Genomic DNA, 21,957 nt, shown 5'->3' with positions numbered 1-21,957 from the left:
ACCAGGATGGGAATGAAGAAGATGATATTTAAGGCCAACTTAATTGGAAAGAAAAGGTCTGCAACCATGGAAGGATATCTTCACAAACCTTTAAAGGAAAAAGTTGTAATAGTAGATTAAAGTAGAACTGCAAAGCAAAAATAAATTAGATTTAAGATATAACAAACTGTAGCATGCTAAGGCCAAGATGAATAAGATCTCTTTTGTCACACATAATACATGAAAATTGTTCCTAGCTGCAGGAGTTTTTTATGGATGCAACTAGTCAAAGCTCCTACTTGACATCAATCATGTAATGTCCTAAAGGAGAAGGTGGCTGCTCAAGCGAGACAAAAAGATACCACTAAAACTGTGGGACCAGATGGCAGAGTGACCAAGGTTAAAGCTGGATAAGCTGGATGCAGAGAACTCATATTAACCAAAGGAAGAAACTCAGGGCCAAACAACACCTACCTGTGTACAGCTATGAAAACGTGGTGAGTCAGTTAATGTGTTAAAAGATTGTATTGGAATAAACAGTTTATTATTGCCTTTACTTCTGGGTATTTTCTGGACCTCTGACAGTGCCTGTTATATTTTTTTTTCAAGAACTCATATTAAGTTACAGTAACTGATATTATGAATCTGTATCAATAAAGGAACCAAAGACAATGTGACAACTTCCAGCATTATTACTGTTCCAATAAAGGGTGATAAGTCAGAGCATATAAACTATTGAAGCACTATCATGCTTTCCACTACAGGGATAATCCTTACACACAATCATCCTTCCATTGTTGCAAACATTTTACCAAAATCCAAATGTGGATTTAAACAATACTGTTGGACAACAGACCTAGAATTCTCTGTCTGGGTGGTTCAAGAATAGTTGATCCATCTATAACTGCCCCTTTTCCTATTTTTTCAAATGAATTTGGGTGTCACGTCAAAACTGACTATCATCTAGGATCAATGTTCACACCACCAGGTGGCTAGCCTTGATGCAGCGTGTCCATAAAAGTGTCAGGAACAAAATCAGGATTTGTACTTGGATTTATTAACTCACCGGAAGCCTCATCATGGAAGTTTGTGAAAGATACAGGTTACATCTGACTGCCTTGCCTAACTCATTAGAATATAGAAGTTCTTTTGTGACCAGATGACTGGCAATATTATCTGAGACAGGACCCTTTGAAATTAAAACTGAGGCCAAGCAAAGGTATGACATTGCAGGTAAATTTACATAATGGTGAAACTTCATTGCTTACTGCTAACTACAGAGACTAAAGTTCAACAGCAGCAGTTAGCAAGGCACACTATGAGACTAAATGTTATCCAATTTTCTGATGTTTGTTGCTGAATAAAAAGTTCAGAAAATTGTGAGTTGTGATAAAAGATTATGTACAAAAATAACAAGGTCCTATCTCAGGCATTGAAAACATGCTTAAAATATACCCTCTTAAATAACACAGTCAATTAAAAAAACATCAATTTCATTAAAATCTATTATCACACAAACTGATCAACTGTGTGGAAGAGCACTATTACAGGTTTAAGACTGTCAGATTAGAATGCCTGAACAGACACATGAAATACTATGTCAAACCATTCAAAGACTTTTTTGTTCCCTCCACCCCATTGCTTTACATTTCTGGTCTCTCTATCCTAGTGCACCTGTTTATTGTTGTGTGTTCCAGCCCTAGTTTTATCTCCCCAGACTAACATCAAAGCTAGGCTTGTGCCAACATTTAACCTAAAAGAAAGTCTTGGGGGGGGTCTTGCCAGCAACTGTGCTTCTGTGAGGGACAGGGATTTTCTTTTATTTTATGGCTTACCTTTATTCCTCCATCTCTCCTACACTAATTTTAGAAACCGTCCAATGGCCACTCCCCTCCTCATGGTCCACGCTTCCCACTGCGGAGTACAGAGATGAGCATCCCCCCACGATATGCACACCCATCCTTCCCTGCCACTCCATCAGTCACCTGAGCCCAGGTTAGCTGGGTGATAGTCAGCTTTAGCCTTCTACACCACTGAAGCAACCTTAAAGACTTGATCAAAACATTAAATACATTTATATGTATAAAGTCACAAAAAACGAATAATTCCTGCTGGATAAAGCACCTCCAATGAAAAAGTAGATGCACAAATAGAAGAACAAGAAGGTGCACCATGTGCGGCAAAATTTTGGACAAAAACTCTCTCCTTGGAATAATAAAACCACGTTTATTGTATGAACAATAAAAGAATCAGCTGCAAGGTAAGCGCTTTCGCGTTATAACAACGCTTCATCAGACATAAAAATAATAAAAAATAATTCCACTTAAATACATGTCCTGATGTCACTTCCCAATTAAAAACAATGAATCAGAGTTCTAATACACAACATATGTATCAAACAATTAGAAAAACAAACAAACAAACAAACGGGTGGTGATGAATGTAAAGACATGATTAATAAACTGGCCATGTTAGCTAAAAGTATAAAACTAGTGTCGAAGTGGTCTGCTGGACAGAAATGGCTTCAACGTCACTCTGTCATTTAGGCCAAACTTGTGTGCTTGCAGTTTGAGTATCCATTTAGCCTCCCTTTCTTCTGTGGTGTTTCTAACGTTGCCTAGTCGGCTGGTGGTGGATACTAATTCTAAAACCTGAAATTTAAAATTGTGTGAGCATCCTTCATCTAAAATGTGCTTAGCTAGGGCATTGGTGGTATTGCCCTTGTTAATAGCATATAGGTGCTCCCTCATACGCTCCCTTAGAGATCTTGTTGTCATGCCTACGTAAAAAGTATTACAGGTCTGACAAACAGCAACATAGACCAAATTTGTGGATCTACAATCCGCATATTGTCTAAAATTATAAGAACGTCCTGTCACAGGATGGGTAAAATTATCAGAGCAGTGTACATACTTGCACTGATTGCAAGAACTGCAACTAAATGTACCTGTTCTGTATAGAGTTCTAGTACTCTGATGGGCCCTGTCGTAACAAAGTAATCTGTTGAGAGACAGCATATTTCTGTATGCTACTCTAGGTCTCCCATCAACTAAGCTCTTAATCCGTTCATCGACCATCAACAATCTCCAATTCCTATTCAGGACATCCAATACATGGTGATTCCTGTTAGTAAAAGGGATGACTATCCTATTTATGGTTGCTGAATGGCTGGTTGTTTTAATAACTTCATGGGGGTATGATCTATTGATCAGTGGTGCCCCTATATTCTCCCTACAACGTTCACCTCTTGCAATATCTGCATGCACCTGTGTCTGATTGTGTCCTCTAGATATAAAATTCTTAGCTAGTACTGACTTATGGTGATCAAAAACACTATCTTGAGATGTCAACTTGGATATCCTTATTGTTTGATTACTCACTAAATTCTGATGCACATGCCTAGGGTGCATGCTGGCCCGATGCAAGAGATTGTTCCTCCAGCATGGTTTCCTAAAAAGCTCTGTGTCAAAGCCAGTAGTTCCCTTTATTATCTTAACATCCAAAAATTCAATGACGTCTATAGAATAGCAACATTCAAAATGTAAAAAATCAGTTGTCTCATTAAGGTAACTCACAAAAGTTAACAGTTGCTCAATGGTACCATCCCAAAGTAAAAAGACATCATCCACAAACCTATTGTAGTGTCTGAGATGTTTTTTTGTGATCAAGACTAGTATTAAAAACATATTGGTCTTCCCATTGTGCCAATACCAAGTTGGCATAGGCATTGGCACATGGGGTGCCCATCGCAACCCCTTTCGTTTGTAAATAGTACTTGTTTTCATAACAAAGAACATTGTTCTCAAGAACAATTTCAAGGAGTGACATACACTTGTTGATGGTATTAATGGATGTTCTTTTCTTAGTTAATAGTGCTCGAATATACTCCATACCAACATCATTGGGTATTGATGTAAATAACGATTTTACATCAAGTGTGACTAACACACTATGGATGTTGAAGGGAGAGGACTTTCTATAAATAGCTAAGTTTTCTAAGAAGTGTGGTGTGTCTCTTAGAACATGTTCCACTTCTGAAACAATAGGTTTAAGCAATTTGTCTAGATAGATGGATAGAGGTTCTGTCAGCCATCCACGACTAGACACAATTGGTCTTAAGGAGAGATTCTTCACATCCTTGTGGATCTTTGGGAGGCCCCTAAAAGAGGGAACTAGAGGCTTGTCAACCAATAAATACAAATAGAGGTCATTGTCAATGACCATGGTTAGCAATAAATCATATAAACTGGCATGTACTTTCCTAATTAAATCATTTAAAACACAATTAGAAATGGGGAGGTATGTCTCCCTGTCAGCTAGCATAGAGAACATTTTATCTAAATAATCAGATTTGTCCAGAATCACAATGGCTCCACCTTTGTCCGCTTGTCTTATTACTATTTGATCATTACACTTCAAGTCTGCTAGAGCAGCTTCCTCACCAAGAGTCATATTGTAAAAATCAGGCTTAGCATGTCTGTCATTGTAAAGGTCAAACAGGTCAGACTCACAGGCCTGTTCAAATGCCTCTAGTAAAGGGTGCTGTGGAGGCATGAAAGTAGATGGTTTCCTAAAGGGTCTATACATAGTATTACAAGCACCAGTATCTTGGCCAAATAATAACTTAAGACCCAAATTCCTGGTAAATAGTTTGATATCAACAATGATATCAGTCATGTCATTACATCCAGAGGGTATAAAACCCAACCCTTTATTCAAAATAGATTAGCTTTCACTAAAGCATTTTAATTACTATATTTCTCAAACCCATTGATATGGACTTTTAGAGAATGCTTAGTTTTCCCAACATAAACATAAATACAACTACAACTCATTACATCCCCTAAACCCCTTGTATTACCATCTGCCTTTACATTTAAACATAACTTAATTCCAATGTTTGGCTCTAAAAGTAGTCGCCACCTGAATATGACTGTAGACTTTGCACTGATTACTCCTAAGCATCTCCTTAAGGGTGGCCTGGTGGTGCAGTGGTTAGCATTGCTGCCTCACAGCAAGATGTTCCCTGGTTCGATCCTCATCTGTTGTGCCTTCTGTGCAGAGTCTGCATGTCCTCCCTGTGGTTGTGTGGGTTTCCTCCGGGTGCTCCAGTTTCTTCCTAAAGACATGCTGTAGGTGGATTGGACACTCTAAATTGGCCCTAGGCATGAGTGCATGCTTGTGTGTACCTTCTGTGGAAGGTTGGGTGCCGGGCTGGCAACTCAACACTGTAAAAACTCCACTGCCAATCATGAGCAGACAGGTGATTGACTGTGGTGACCCCTAACCGGGAACAGCCAAAATAAGAACTCCTAAGCATCTCCTTACTTTCTGAGAAGGGCCAAGGACATCTTCCAACACGTTCCTTTAAATTTCTTGTTCTTTTATAGCTAGAAAGAGGTACACAGATATTTTAGACTTTGCAAAGGCATCAGGCTGTGATATATTTACATTTTTAAAAATAGTATTCTCCACTTGTTTAGTAATAACCTGCTTCCCATTGTTAAACTGTTGGTGCTGAAATTTGGTGTGATGTGTTTCTTTAAAGATGAATAATAAAATTCTTTATTTCAAATGAATAAGTTACAGCAGTTCTTCCCACATACGTATGTAGTAAAAGACTTGCACTAGAAATTGAAAACAAAACATTTAAAAATGCAGATGATGGTCATAAAAGACTATCTAACATCTAAATTTAAAATATCTGCTTTTAGCTAAAGGCAAAGTGACCTTTAATATCTCTGGTGTTTACGTCCCAAATAATTGTTCATTGCCCTTATACTTTACAGGCAATGGTTGAACTATGTTTCAGGGTTATACATTAAAAGTAATTAATGTAGCTGTTACTTTTTGTGTTAGCAGCATGTGCCTCTATTTATAAATCTCCAAACAGGATTTCCTGTAGCTTTTGAATTTTAGAAGATACATTTCCTGTTTTCAAAGTTACATATCCAAAGAGGAAAGGAAAAATTCAGCAAGCCAAAATCCAAATAGGGAAATCATCACATGACCTGACAGACTTTGCAAAATGTATTTAGCTTGCAACAGTGCATATATTTGCACAGAACAGAAGTCATTAAATAAAACTGTATTTTTTATAATATCAAACTGCACAGTTTTATAGCATTTGACATATTTTGATTTACATATTACACCTCACAGGGATACAGTACAATTTAATTTACTTTTGTCTGTTAAAGATGTATGTACACAGAGTTTTATTTTAATACAGCTGTATTACATCGTTTGATTTTATGCATTTTCCTTTTGAAAGACAGTTTCTTTTAGTTTACTACAATCTTCCTCACAGTTAGCACAATAGTCCAGGTATCCATGTGTTCTTTTTCTTTTCTGACAGTTACCAGACTATCACTCAGGTAAACTATAATTATTCTAACACTTTTTAATACATAATCTGTTCTTTGAAATATGTCAGGTGCGTGGGGTGCTATAGAAGGTAATATGTTATATCTGAGGAAACCATTTTGAGTGTATCTTAAAACTCCCGTTTTACGTGTAGGAAAAACATGAATTTGATAATTTGAGAACATGTATGCAAAAGGATTGAAGAATGACTGGCAGTACTAGTCACAAGAACAGAGGAACCTATGAGTGTGGAAAATGCTCACAATGTAGGTACATGAGTAAACATCACAATATTTTCTTGACATGTTTTTCTTCTAGTTTATGGACCAAAGCTAGATATACTTATAATTCATTTGATATGGTTTACTTGATTACCTCTGACAGTTGTGAAAAATTCAGTGAAGATAAAACATCTCACAAACACACAATGAATTTCTGAACATGTCCTGGCATGGAATGAGATAGACATGAAAAATGCTTTGCCAAGGCATTCATTGCAACGTGGCAATTTTAGGAAACGTAACTGGTATGTAGTAGGATTCATATGTCTGGATAGTAAAGAAATGATTTTGAAGAAATATTAGACAAAAAGGAAATAGAATTGCAACTACGCCTGGAAGCACAGAATTTATAAGGTATAAATGAACATACTAATTTTAAAACACTGTTAAAACTGACAGTCATTTCTTAATATGAATATTTTTTCATCCTTTTTTTACTTATTGTTTTTGTATACTGCTATTTTTGCAGTACTTTAATCAAGTCTTTAATTATTCAACATGGTTCAAGAATGTTGCGTGATTATGTAAGCAAGATTATTCAGACTTCTGAATGAAAATGTTGATTTTATTCTGATGAGGTCTCTATCACTTTAGTGAGGTGAAAGTGCTCAATAAATGAGGTTTGGTAACAAACCAATTTATCCAGGGACATCTTTAGGGGCAGGGGTTAGATAAACATAGTGGTGGGAATTAAGAGGGTAGGGTGAATGAAAGGGTTAAATGGGAATAAGGGATGATTGGGATTAAATGAGTTAAGGGTAGGGAGGGGCTTAAAGGGTTTATGCAAGTGTAACTGGGAAAGGAATCACATTTTGGCGTGAACTTGCTAGGGCAAGTGACGTTCAAGCCGAATTGTAGGTATTCTTGGAGAACAGGTAAGCCTCAGGTTACTGGTTAGTGTCTACAGTAGGAGGCAGATGATTCATATAGGTAATTACTTTTTATTTATTCATTTATTTTTTCCTTCCTCTTTCTCCTTTTCTTGGCTTATTTGGTTGGTTGGGTTTTGTGTTAGACAGAATGGTCATTTTGGGTTGCAGGAGGTTCAGTGATGGTTTCTTCCTGGCAAGGCTGCCCCTTTTAGTCTGCATGCTTTCGGTGTTGTGCATGGTGTGCCAATAAGTTTATCATTAGTGGTTATGGTGTAAAGCATCCATGGGACAGCTTTCCCCTGTCCCCTATGTGGTACATTTCTGTTCAGTTTTAGGGTTGTGTTGGTTGGTGGTCTAATGGTTTGAGTGAGGAGTGGCGATTGTGCTTGGTTTATAGCTAGTTTGCTTGTTAGTATTTCACCATGGGGGGAGGTTTGAGTACTTTGGGCAGTGGAATGGGTAATTTGGTATCTTTATTCAGGGAGGGAGCTCTGTAAAATAAATAAATAAATAAATAAAATAATAGCATAATAGAAAAAAAAAAACGCTCCGAAGAGGTTTGTCGGTTAGCTGGATGTTAGAGGCATGGTAGGGCTCTATTCCACTAGTATGTAGAGTGATCCTTCTTCCATAGCCTCCTTTCCTTCTTCTCTAGCCTTCTTTTTCAGGTAAGTACTCATTATTGGTGGTAGAACACCGTAGCATTTCCTGTGCTGGTGTGGTTCAGGGTAAGCCACAAGTGGCTTTCGGCGGGCTTGGAGTTATTTTAACAGATGCACCCTGCGCATGAGTGGTGTGGTGATAATTATCACCATGGGGTAGTGTTCCCCTAAGCAGTACAGATTTCTACAGATGTACTTGCGAAAGGGATTGGTGCACTGCTCTCTGGTTAACATGCTGTTGAAGCATTCCAGGTAAGTGCCGAGGGTCCAGACATTGGAGGGGTATCCTACATAATTGGTCCGATTTAGTTGTGCTTTCTGGTAAATTGGTGGCTAATCTTACAGACTGCAGATAAAAAAAACAAAAAAAATAACAAAAAACAAAAGGAAAATAATAGTAAGGTGTTTTCTTTTAACAGTACGGAATTTGCTGCACGTTTCATTTAAGTCTTGCAACCGCTGGTTGTCTGGCAATTAAATTAAGGTCGCAGTCGCAAAGTAAGGACGTAAATGGGATTTGCTGTATCCAGGACTGTTTGTAAGTTTCAAAGCCCCCCAAGTCTTTCTGTGTTGGAGGGAAGCCTTCTAGCTTATCAGTGGGAGTGGTAAGCACTAGGTAGCTTATCTAAAGAAAAAAAAAAAAAACACGTTATGCGTTGCCACTTAGACAGTGTTAAACTATTCCTGGCGCCATAAAGTCTGCTCTTCGAATTTTCCCTTAGAACTAGCCAGTTTTTTAGTTTTAGCAATCAAATCTGTTTCTTTGAGCTCAGCACTTGTTTAGAACTCATTGTAAGCACTAAATAAGCTACACATTACTACAGCACTCAGCTTTCATCACTTGTTTAGAGGAAAACAATTTTTAGTACTTATTAATAAGCACCTATCCAGGCATGTCTAAGGGTCAGCTCCCGGTGATTTCTCCTGTCTACCTGATGAATCTGGGTATCTTGGGGCAATCCAACAATTGCCTCATGCACACAGACAACCCACTCCTCCTACCACCCAACACTACAACCTGTGAGAGATGCACTTATATAGCCAAACTGGAAGCAAAGCTATCTTCACCCAAGACTGGAAACGACAGTCAAGAGGAGAAGGTAAACACTTGCACCATACCGCACTCATCACATAGTCCCTCAAAACCTACACCACCAAAACACACACACAGAAACACAAAACACACACCTACATTCATGGAGGCTCTCAATAAAAATTTGCTCAAGCAACAGGGACCTCCAAAGCAGAAACACAAGCAAACTCCATCCCCCAACACAACCCAGATGACACATAGCCCACAAACTTAGTGTTCCACTCAACCACAGCCCATAAGGCATAACAACATACCCAACAATCTAGTCATAGCTGAATCTATAGTCATGCACACTGATGTTCCACTCACCAGGGTAAACAAGGAGAAAGTTACTGTCAGCTGCCTGTCAGGTGCCAGGATCCGCCACATAACATACGCACTCAGGTCACTCCAAAACAAGTACAATTATGACTCTGTCATTGTCATGTTGGTGTGAATGACCTGAGACATACCTCCCTGGACTACATGAAAAGAGACATGGAGGAGCTGTCTGATCTTGTTTCCCAGGCAGGTATGACCTAGCCCTGAGTAGCATCCTGCCATCTCCCAGAATTATACCACAGTACAAGGACTAAATGAGTGACTTCAATAATTGGCTAAGCTTCTGGTGTCATTCTAAGGGGATCCAGTATCTGTCTGCCTGGGATGACATGCTCAAAAGACCATGATGCTTTGCCAGAGATGGCCTGCACCTGTCACCCTTGGGATTCTTGATAATGGCTAAGGCTTATGCCACCCCTATAGTGCCTTTTTTAGGCAACATTCAAATGGCAAATTCACCACCATAACAAGTACTTGTGTCTTTGAATTTTTTTTGTTTGTTTATAAAAGAGTTTTATGGGTGATACTTTGGGACAAGGGTGGAGTTGGCTGTGATTAGTACAGTGGCACAGGTGACAATGTTATGTCACTTTACTAAGTCTTGGATGGTGGTTTGTATGTTTGAAGGGTTAGGGTAAATAATAGTGGGAAGACTGGCAGACTGTGTCTGTTGACAAGATAAGTTGTGTTTCAGGGTTTTTTGGGGAAATGGAGGCTCATTGAGTTTCAGTACAGAGGATAATGGCTTTATGGATGTATTGAAGTCATTAAAGTGGGTGGTTAGCTGGTCAGCAGAAGCTATTCTGGTCATTTAGATGTTTTGCTTTACAGATAGTGGATATAGTGGTTTGATTATTATTAAACTGATCTTTTAGAATAGGAAATTTCATTTTAGTTATTATTATAGCATTTGGATGGCAAAGGATACTGTGGCTAATTAGGATGGCATGCAGTTGGGCTTGTTTTGTTTCAGATGGTGTGTTGTATCTTTAGTATTTTGTGGGTACATTTATAAGGTAATGATCTGGGAATAATTACAAAGTGATCAGGGGTAGAATGATAAGTGAAGATATGTTTGTTTATCATCAGTTTTATTTCAATTGTTTATGCAACTGTTTTCTTTGTGTATTTATAGGATAGGGCTTTGTAGGTTTTTGACGAGGATCCAGTTTGGCTCACAGATGAGGGAATACACAGAATGATGTTTTGGCTCAACTGTTAATGTACAGTCAAGTTTGTTTTGCAAAGTTTTTGTTGGAAGTTTGGTATGAAGGAGGGGAAGCAGCCTGGTCAGGCTGGTAGCAGAGAAGACATTCAGGCTTGCCATCTTCTGTTCCCCCTCTGGTGTTGGATTTTCATTTCAGTGAGCTGGGAAAGGAAAGTGAGCAGTTGGATACTGCTCGATAAGTAAAATAAATGAGCAGAGATAAAGATGCTGCTTATTTCATTGAATGTTTAATTCAATAAGTAAAATAAGTGAGTGGAGGTAAGGGCGCTGCTTATTTGGTTGGAAGAGTAATTCAATAAATGGTAAATGAAGTGAGTGCTGGGATGCTGCTTCATAAGTAAAGTAAGCGAGTTGAGGTTTAGACGCTGCTTATTGGGTCAGGATGAGTAAGGTCATGCTGTCATGGTTAACATTACGTGAATGTTTATGCTGTGATTAATATCAACTATACTATGTTTCAGTTGTAAGTAATAAGTATTGGTTAACAAGTTATGTTTATGGAAGTTTAATAAAGGTCATCAAATGTCATTAAGTGTGATATGTTTATTAAAGGGGACTGGGACAAATAAGGTTTGTTAACAAACCGAATTGTCCAGGGACATCTTCAGGGGCAGGGGTTAGATAAATATAGTAGTGGGAATTAAGAGGGTAGGGGTATGAAAGGGTTAAATGGGAATGAGGGATGATTGGGAGGAAATGAGGTAAGGGTAGGGAGGGGATTAAGAGTTTTATGTAAGTGTAACTGGGTTAGGAATAACATTTTGGCATGAACTTGTTCATAGGTTCATATGTTCATACTAGGCTATCTGCCCTAGGGCATTTATAAGCCTAGCCAGAGTGTGTGTTGGCTTTCGCCACCCATTTTAAATGAATTTTGCTATGCCCTTTTTCGAGGTTAGTATACTGTGCCTCTGTCTAATAGTGACACATAAGTGATACCCGGGGTAAACCTACTATCTCCAATCCACTCATCAAGATTCCTCTTGAAGAGAGTCAATGAGGGACTCTGCCTAACTTGGACTGGGATTTTATTCCAGAGTGAAGGGAGCCATTCACCGCTGCTTGATAAGTACAATAAGTGGACGGAAGTAAAGATGCTGCTTATTTGGTTGGATGTTTAATTCAATAAGTGGTAAATTAAGTGAGTGATGGGAGTCTGCTTCATAAATAAAATAAGTGAGCGGAGGTAAGGATGCTGCTTATTTGATTGGATGTGTAATTCAATAAGCGGTAATGGAAGTGAGTGATGGGATGCTGCTTCATAAGTAAAGTAAGTGAACAGAGGTAAGGATGTTGCTTACTGGGGCAGGGTGAGTGAGGTCATGCTGTCCTAATTAACATTACATGGATGCTTATGCTGTCATTAAAATCAGCTATACTATGTTTCAGTTGTAACTAATAAATATCGGTTAACAAATTATATTTATGGAAGTTTAATAAAGGTCATCAAACGTCATTCGGTGTGATGTGTTTATTGAAGTGGACTGGGACAAAAAGTGAATTTTTTTACTACAGCTGCTTTCTTGGTGTCTGATTGTGTACATACTCATTATGACATTTCAGATTCTTTAGGGGACTCCATGTTCCTAATTACATTAGATAATCATTGAAAGTATCCATAAGTCATCTATACAGAAAGACTGAGGACATAAATGATAATAACAGTAACTAGGAACAAAATGACTGCAAGAAATGGCTTGCCTGAACGGCCTGTAGGTGCCAGCTATCTACAGGTCAAACAAAACAATTGAAAAACTTTTTGAAGCAAAATGGTATTGAATTCTTTATATTTCCATGTAACACCTGGCCACAAATGAACTAGGCAAAGGATCTGGATGTTTTTTAGAGAAAACATATGAGCATGCATTGCAATCCCCAGGTTTCAAGAAAAATAATAGTGATTTTGCTTATCTCATTGCCATACACATGACCAAAAAAATGCTATCTGTTATTCAGAAACTGGAAAACTGTGTTCCAGATGACAAAAAACTAAAGTATGCAGAGGCAAGTAGAAAATCCGTTTCACCTTACAAAGAAGAAAACCACTAAGCAGTTTAATCACAATCCAACAGGAGGTGACCAGAGACTCAGTAAAGGGAATTTATGCAATATTATTTTTAAGATAGGGACCCTGAAGAATGCTGTTGATGGGGGAACAGGTACATAGAAAAAAAAAACATGAAAACAAGTCAAAATGTATAAATATCTAGATGGTCTGTATCCAGTTACCAGATACATGAGCTGTGGAGACCACCTAATTGTAAGAAGGCGATGACCAAACAGCTTCATACATCCTGAAGAATGACAAGCCAGACTATTGACCCCATAAGGATGGATGAATAGATTCATATCCAATGGATGAGTGATCAGGTTGCTGGTGCAATAGCACTGCCAACAGAAGACATCACCAGTGCCTGGCTAGGTTACTTTTCTAAACCCAGTGTGCCTACATTCATACTATTACAAGTGCTAGTAGATACCCCTTCCAAATACTCTACGTGTGAGAAGAGTTTTAACAGCAGTAAAGAAAAATGCAAGTACTATTAAAATGGGCATCAGAAAGCATAACCACTAGTTAATAAACAATTGTTATGCTATTTGGAGATAATCAGAGTAAAAACAATGATTTAACAACAATTTAATGATTAAATATGTAGGATTCAAGAACTTCTTAGTTTAGAACCCAGCAAGATAACATCTGAATTTGCTAAAGTATTTTGAAATGTGTCATATTATGTAACAATTTGCTCGTTATGCTCAAATTGCTCTCTTCTCTAGTTCATAAAAATAACATAGTGATACTCAGGTAGTGTTGGAAATGCATAAAAAGATGTGTGCACACAAAATCAGGACAGCTGTAAAACAGTCTCCATTAATAATTGATGCGTACACTGCAACTGAGATCTGCATAATGCTATTTCTTTGTAATGCACATGAAACAAAATATGCAACAGACATAATTTTAAAATATGCTAGTTTGAATGTTAGTGGTCATAATCTTTCAAGTACAAAATGATTGCTGCAACAACTAAATGGCACCATGATAAGCAATTTCACTTTATTATATTCTCAAAGAAACACAGTAATGAACACAGAACAAAATATCTATATTAAAGTGATTATGCACCCAGACAGTATATATTACTCTTAGACCCACAGCTAGATATCTAAATATGGCTGTGGTACATTCTATATTCCAGATAAAAATAAACATTAATCATTTTATGTTGTGCAATATGTAAAGAGAGGTACAGTATGGCATCTAGGTCCAAGGAAGTCATTGTTTCACTGTATTTGGCATTTATCAGACCTATCATTGAGTATAATGCTAACTTTGGCATATACCTAACCAGGCATATCTAACAACTGGAGTGTCCACAGAGGTTCCTCACTAAAAGAATACAAAGCATAATTAACATGTCCTATGCAGACTGCCTCAAAAACCTAGCCCTGTATTCTGTCTCCTACAGGCTGTTGTGAGATCTATGTCTGGATTGCAATGCATTGTTGTACCCATCTTAATGGACCTCCTGCATATCCGCAAAATAAACAGCTCCAGAATTACCCATTCTAAAGACTTAAACCTTCCCTGTGATACAAACAGGACCTGTTGGACAGGCAGGCTTGTATCCAAGAAACTATCCCTTCTTTGGAACAGGCCCTCATCTATGTGAAGCAAGTGTAACTTGGACAACTGGGTGGGGAACAGGAAACTCATCTCTGGCTTAGCACCTATGTCTCTAATGAACACAGGCAACCTGTAAATGACTCATCTCCCAGGCCCCTGCTTGTAAATGTTTCATCTTCAAAGCCCCTTCTTACCCTTACCAGGGGTAATATAACTTTTCAGATATTTGGGATACATGGATATGCTTAAAAAGATCCCATTGGTCATGAGCCTACAACACACCTATGAACGTATAAGCTCAGATATGAGTTCCAGTCAACATGCAGTAGTTTGGTCAACTTGTATACCAGTCTGCACTACATGCAAGACTGCATATAGCCTTTTACATTATTTTAACTGAAATGGGGTTTTACCATTGTTGAAAGAAAGACCACGCAAGTAATATAATAAGCCAATACATTTACATTTAACAGAACAGCCAATATCATTATAAATTATTCATAAAAATATGCTTAACCATTCTGCAGTTATCCATAGTAATCATTTTGTAATGCAGGTGAGTTTAAGGAATATCATCACGCTGTTTCTTAGCACTGTAGGTATCAATGTAAACTAATCTGATGTGCTAACATTTCTTTTTAAATGCAGTATAATATTTTTCTCACCTTTGTTTCCTAACTCTGTGGAATTCTTATTGCAGTAATGCTTAACTGTGATTAACATCATTTGTCTGTTTAGTAGACTCTGAGGTGTCTTCAGATTGATTACAGTGTTCAGGTGAACCTGCTAAGAAAAGAAAAAAAATTGTGAGTATATCTTATTCAATTGTTTATTTGTAATAAGTGATGTTTTCTCACCTGTGCTGCTCTTATGCAAAGAGTCCAGAAAGGATGACATAAAACTGATATATTTTTTAAAAGCTTCAAGTTCTGCAACCTGAATCAAGAGACAAGTATGCAAAGAGTCATCTATCCACATTTTTTTCTAAAAATATCTATGGAGAGTGGTACCGGATATATACGAGGGTAGTGTGATAGCAATGAAGTCTGCAGTGGGAGTGATGGATGCGTTTAAGGTGGAGTTGGGATTAAATCAAGGATCAGCTCTGAGCCCTTTCTTATTTGCACTGGTGATGGACAGGTTGACAGATGAGATCAGACAGGAGTCCCCATGGACTATGATGTTTACAGATGACATTGTGATCTGTAGTGAGAGTAGGGAACAGGTGGAGGAGACCCTGGAGAGATGGAGATATGGTCTAGAGAGAAGAGGAATAAAGGTCAGCAGGACTAAGACAGAATATATGTATTTAAATGAGAGGAAGGATAGATGAATTGTGAGGATGCAAGGAGTAGAGGTGGTGAAGATGGATGAGTTTAAATACTTGGGATCAACAGTTCAGAGTAATGGTGAGTGTGGAAGAGAGGTGAAGAAGAGAGTACAGGCAGGATGGAGTGGGTGGAGAAGAGTGTCAGGAGTGATTTGTGACAGACGAGTACCAGTAAGAGTGAAAGGGAAGGTCTACAAAAGGGTCGTGAGACCAGCTATGTTATAAGGGTTGGAGACAGTGGCATTGACAAAAAGGCAGGAGTTAGAGCTGGATGTGGCAGAGTTAAAGATGTTAAGATTTGCACTGGGTGTGACAAGGGTGGACAGGATTAGGAATAAGTATATTAGAGGGTCAGCCCAGGTAGGAAGGTTTGGAGACAAAGCCAGAGAGGCAAGATTACGTTGGTTTGGACATGTGCTGAGGAGGGATGAGAGGTATATTGGGAAAAAGATGCTAAGGATGAAACTACCAGGTAACAGGAAAAGAGGAAGGCCTAAGATAAGGTTTATGAATGTGGTGAGAGAGGACATACAGGTAGTTGGTGTGACAGAGCAAGATGCAGAGGACAGGAAGAAATGGAAATAGATGATCCGCTGTGGCGACCCCTAACAGGAACAGCTGAAAGATGATTATGATGATCTATGGAGAGTGCATTCTTACACTCAATAAATTAAATCCAGAAATGGTCATTCACAGTTATACTGGAATTCAGAAGGAACTCAAGAGCTCACAATAAGGGCTGTGGTGAAAAGGTCCTGTTTGTGCAGTACATTACTAGCTTATTCAGAGCTACAGTAGACACAATGAGGAAAGATGTTATAAACAGATAATTTGCATGTTTTTGAATCAGCGCTAGCTACCTCTAGTGCAGATCAGCACTTTCCTGTGGTAGTTAACAGTGGTGACCAATGCATCAGGTTAGCACAGGCACCCCCGCCCATTCATGCTCCCACAAACAATATATATCAAATTCATACCCCATACCTGTTCTTGTGCTGACAGAACATTCTAGACATCTTTTTAATGCCTTGGTAGATTTTCAGTCAGTCATTAATTCCAGACATTAGCGTTTCACAATTCATAGCTGTTATACTAGCTAGTTTCTAGGTTTGTGGGACAAATAACTAAAACCAGTCAATGATTTCTCCACCATTAATTTTGGCTTTGTTTTGATTTCTTGTGCTATGAAGTTGAGAGTTCTGTGTAATTTTCTCTGACCCTGTCCCTTGTAAGGCACAGTCTATTGCAGGCAACGATCCACAACCTCCTCATATGTTAATAAAATGCAGCTGCATTACCTTAGCAGTTATCACAATAAGTTAATGCTAAGATTTCCTGTGTCAAGGTTGCAGGGTTCAAAGCCTTTCCCCCTTTGTAGTTTTCATCTTAGACTAATATTTGAGGAGAGAAGGTACATGCTTGCAATTCATTTAAGTGCCCTTAAGGCATCCTACTTATAGTATTCCTGATGACTAGTGGTTCCCTGCATCCCTTTTTTATCAACTAAGTGACTTGACAGAACAGTATATAAAATATCCCTGGTGCCTAATATCCCACCCCTGAAGCATTTTTTTTCAGTGCAGTGGTACAACTAGGTTTTTAAAGTTTGTACTCTAAGGTCTAGCATTGCTACACCCAGTCATTCTTCAGCCTTGCCAGTCATTCATGCCACCCCCAAAAGATTGCACATTCCTAGAGATATCCACATTCAAACTTCACTGACATTTTGTAACTTTGATACACTGCAACAGCAGGTTATATCACATCAAGGTAGCCAGCCTCAGAAAGGTCTTCTTACATCCATTATTACATATACCATAGCTCACTTGCAGTATTATATTTTCCTTTTGATTAATGGTAGAGCTGTTTGGTACACTGGTTTTGGATCACTTAACAATCCACTGCAAGCAACCCCCTTCAACTTCATTAAAGACAATAACAAAACTTAGCAACAAACAGCCCCTCCTCTCATTCTAAGCCAAAACATAATGACCTAATCCATTGTATGTAAGGCTCCCACTCAAACCTGCAACTAATGGGAGGAGGTTTTTTCATGCTGGTTTTAGTTTGGTTAATAATAACAGCTCAAACCATTTTCAGCAAGCAGTCCCCTTTCCATTCTAACTGGAAAGCAGCATAAACTGCTTGTAGCAATAAGCCTTCTTCCATTCTAAGCCAGAACTAAAAAATCTATGCATTCTCAACAATCAATGTATCATTTCCTAAATAATAAAAATAAAAACATATTTTTTCTTGCCCTATCAACTCACAATATCTGTATTACTGGACCATATGAACTACCATAATTTTTAAATATTATGATTAAGAGTCAGACACTTTCTAAATACAAGACCAGCCCTACCACAATGCTTGAACTATCTATTCACTCAGAAAGGTTATGCTAAGCATACAGCGAGTCTCAAAACACGGACACTGAATGGCTGAAAGATCGGACTTATATATACCAAGTCCAAGATGCCATTTCTAGGAGTATTCCCTTTACTCTGAGGCGTGGTGACCTCTGAGTTGGTGTGTATATGCTGGGTGGGGGGGCTATGTGCAACCCCCTCCCCCACAAAAAGGAATTCCAAGGAGAGTGTTTTTTGAGATTCACTCTTTTCCTGTGTTTTCAGTCTTTTTTTGGATTCATGGCACTCTGCATTTTAAATGTCAACATTTCAATAGGGAGCCCATCAACTACTAATTCAGTTAAAGTGTACATTTCTTTTTTATTAAGTTTCTGACTCTGAAACACACTATCTAAAAATAATACTGAGAATGTTTCTTTTCTAAATTACTTAGCAACTTATTGGACAATGGAAAAGAATGAATGGTTTACAGGCATTTAACTCCTACTAAACTCTTTTAATTCCCATCGACCTTAGTCCTATATAACTTACACTCTAATCTCCCCTCTATACTCATAGCTTTAACCCAAAAGTTTATTTATCTTTGAGATAACCTTTAAAATAAAAAAAGAAATATATTATATATCTTAGTGCATGTGACAGAATACTTCTATTAATTACTAAACATAACCAAATAAATCCAATCCAACACAGCAGTCGAGGTCAGTGGAACATTTAATAAAAAGTTTCACTGGACAATAAATGAGCACTTTCGTCTCATAAGAGAGACTTCATCAGATAACAGCTTTACACACCCAATTCCATTAAATACCTATCCTATAATGGCTAACAAACATCATTAATTGATCAGCATCTGTTTAACCCTTAAATAACTAAAACATACAAAAAATCATTATCTAAAACTCATTAATAATTAAGAGCATTCTGTTTAAAATTTGTGCAATCATAAAAAATGTACCATTGTAGAAAAAATATAATTGTAAAAATCTAATCAAGTCCCACAATATTTTCATAAATAACATTGTGTAAATCTTATAGTAAGGCAGCTCTCTCCTTTAGTATAGGCATAAGAGAAACAAAATCATTACGTCCAGGGGGAAGGTTGCTCTTAGTCTCAACTGCCATTTTAACTCCTCCCTAGAGTGTTCATAGAGAGCATTTGTTTCTTTGTTTCCACTTTTGAATTGAAACTGGTGTATTTTGAGAGTTAACACTGAAGTACAAGAAGCAGTTGGCCAAACCCCCGCCTTTTTTCTTTCGAAACAGGAAAGAATTTCAAACAGATTTTTGAATCAAAACGTATTCCTGTTAATAGTCGGAAATTTGAAACAGTACCCTGTGGTAGATGCAAGCAATGCCTATTTATCATAAAGGGTGACCAAACTTTTCTTGAGAACCAATTAGGAAGTAGGGTGAAATTCAAAAGTGGAAAATGATGTTCTAAAAGGTTAGTATATTTGGCAAAATGTGAAGGGTGTTCTGCTTTTTATATTGGGAAAACAAAGAGAGCTTTAACAATGAGGATATATGAGCACCTTTACAAGATAAATGTGAACAAAGAAATAAATGCTCTCCATAAACACTCTAGGAAGTATGTGAATTTTAGTGGATTTAGGTTTGGTATTATTGATACCTTGATACCCAATATTAATGGGGAGATTGGAAGATTATTTTCTTAAAAAAGTTGTTAAAATGGCAATTGAGGCTAAGAGCAACCTTCCCCCTGGACTTAATGATTTTGTTTCCCTTATGCCTGTACTAAAGGAAAGAGCTGTCTTAGTATAAGATTGACACACTGTTATTTATGAAAGTATTGTGGGACTTGATTATATTTTTACAATTATATTTTTTCTACAATGGTACATTTGTTTATGATTGCACAAATTTTAAACAGAATGTTGTTAATTATTAAGGAATTTTGGCTAATGATTTTTTGTATGTTTTAGTTATTTAAGGGTTAAACAGATGCTGATCAATTAATGATGCTTGTTAACCATTATAGGAAGGGTATTTAAATGGAAGTGGGTGTGTAAAGCTACTATCTTATGAAGTCTCTCTTATGAAACAAAAGCACTCTTTGTCTTGTGAAATTTTTATTAAATTCTCCACCGACCTCAACTGTTGTGTTGGATTGCTTTTATTTGGTTGTTCATTTTTTGGTTTGATTCCACATTATTTTGTGTTTTTAATTGTTAAACATAACTATGTATGATGCCATTACTGTTATATGTGCACTTTACATATTTTATTTTATCCATTCTGCTTGTTTCCTCATGTTTTATTTTTGCATGCTTCTTTTTGCTTACATCTACCTTTTTCTTTGTCTGGACCTTTTTCGATAAGATCCTGCTGAAAATGCTCAGCAGACTATCCCAGTCAACAAACAAAAATAAATAAATACATCAATGAATGGATACAAAGAGCATAAGACATGCCAAGGTCTTGTACAATCGGCAAGCTCTACGTCTGAGAGTAATCAGCTTATCAATCTGGGCATTGTATAAATGACATGAAATGCCAGCTGCCTGGAAGTGCAAAGGAACCAACACTATCGTTGCAGTAGGAAAATTCCCATCTGTGAAACTGATATCCTGGGTTTCATTTAGTGGACAGAATGTTAGATGACTGCTTAGGTAAGGCAAAGCAGCAGAAGACAAGTTTCCTTCATCAGAAGGATGACATGCGGGGGCAGAGACTAGATGGTCAATTGAGAGCAGTGAATTTTGAGAGTTCCATAAACCAGTATAATAATATAAGAAAATATTATTATTTTCAAGTTTAAAATGTCAGAAATCTATAGATAAACTACTAAACTACATAAATATAAATTTTGGTGGAAATATATAAACATTTTCCTGTCAAGTAACTTGGAGATATATTGAATCACTGAATATGAACAACTCAAGGAATTCTCATCCAGATGCTGCTTTGAAAAAAGAACTGCAATTTATATCTACCTTACAGGAACTATCTTTGAAGATGGATAGCTTTAAAAATGACTTAGAAAACCTCAAATTAAATTCTCAAAAACAGACTGTTCCTCTTAAGGAACTATTACAGCAAGACCATATAAAAATAACAAATATAGAGACTTCTCTAAATGACATTGAAGGGAAACTCAAAGAGGAAGAATTCCAAAAGGAATGTCTGCTTAAACAGAATACATGGCTGCTTAACAAAATAGATGACTTAGAAAACAGGGAAAGGAGAAACAACATAAGGATCTTTGGTCTGCCAGAAAACAATGAAGGAGAAGACATTATTTCATGCTTAACCTGGATTCCTGAACTTTTAGACTTGAAAGAGAGACTTTCATTTGGAATTGAAAGGGTGCATAGAGCACAGAGGAAACCTGCTTCTAACTCAACAAATACTCCACCTAGATCCATAGTTATACAATTTCTTTTATTTCTGGACAAGGAAGTAATATTAAAATCTGCTTGGAGAAAGTCACCCTTAAAATACAATCAAAGCCTGATAAGGTTTGACAGTGATTATTCTTCCAGAATACTAGAACAAAGAAAAAAGTCTGGCCAATAATAAAATTGTTGAAATAAAACAATATTAAAGTACAGCTGGCCTTTCCAGCCAAGATAAAATATACTTTTTGCCACTGAGATGAGAACCTTTAATGACTTAGAAGAAGCTACTATATTAATCAAAAACAACAACATAGTGTCTACCCCAGAAGGAATGGAATGGATGGTCCCTACTCTTAAAAGAATAAAAGAAACAAATCCTTGGACTGATGCTATCAAGTAAAAACAAAAAACTGATTCCAAGATAGCTGTCCCAAAAAATAACTCAACTACATCTCTCAAAGTATCA

General features: G+C 37.4%; 1 protein-coding gene across 2 annotated transcripts in view; it reads right to left on the bottom strand.

Annotated features, from left to right (window-relative positions):
• Window positions 1-21,957, bottom strand: part of PDE1A (phosphodiesterase 1A) — a 2,023,853-nt gene that overhangs the window by 8,751 nt on the left and 1,993,145 nt on the right. Inside the window, exon 15 of one of the 2 annotated variants that reach the window (XM_044075254.1) lies at window positions 15,096-15,216. In XM_044075254.1, coding sequence (XP_043931189.1) covers window positions 15,137-15,216 — 80 coding nt within the window. In that variant the 3' untranslated portion in view covers window positions 15,096-15,136. The remainder of the gene's footprint in view (window positions 1-15,095; window positions 15,217-21,957) is intronic. The other variant, XM_044075255.1, reaches the window with a different exon arrangement.

Source organism: Protopterus annectens, chromosome 6.part0 (assembly GCF_019279795.1).
Source record: "Protopterus annectens isolate FY-2018-M chromosome 6.part0, PAN1.0, whole genome shotgun sequence".
Classification (NCBI taxonomy): domain Eukaryota; kingdom Metazoa; phylum Chordata; order Ceratodontiformes; family Protopteridae; genus Protopterus; species Protopterus annectens.
The sequence above is the reverse complement of the archived record's forward strand: the minus strand, read 5'-3'. Positions and strand labels throughout refer to the sequence as shown.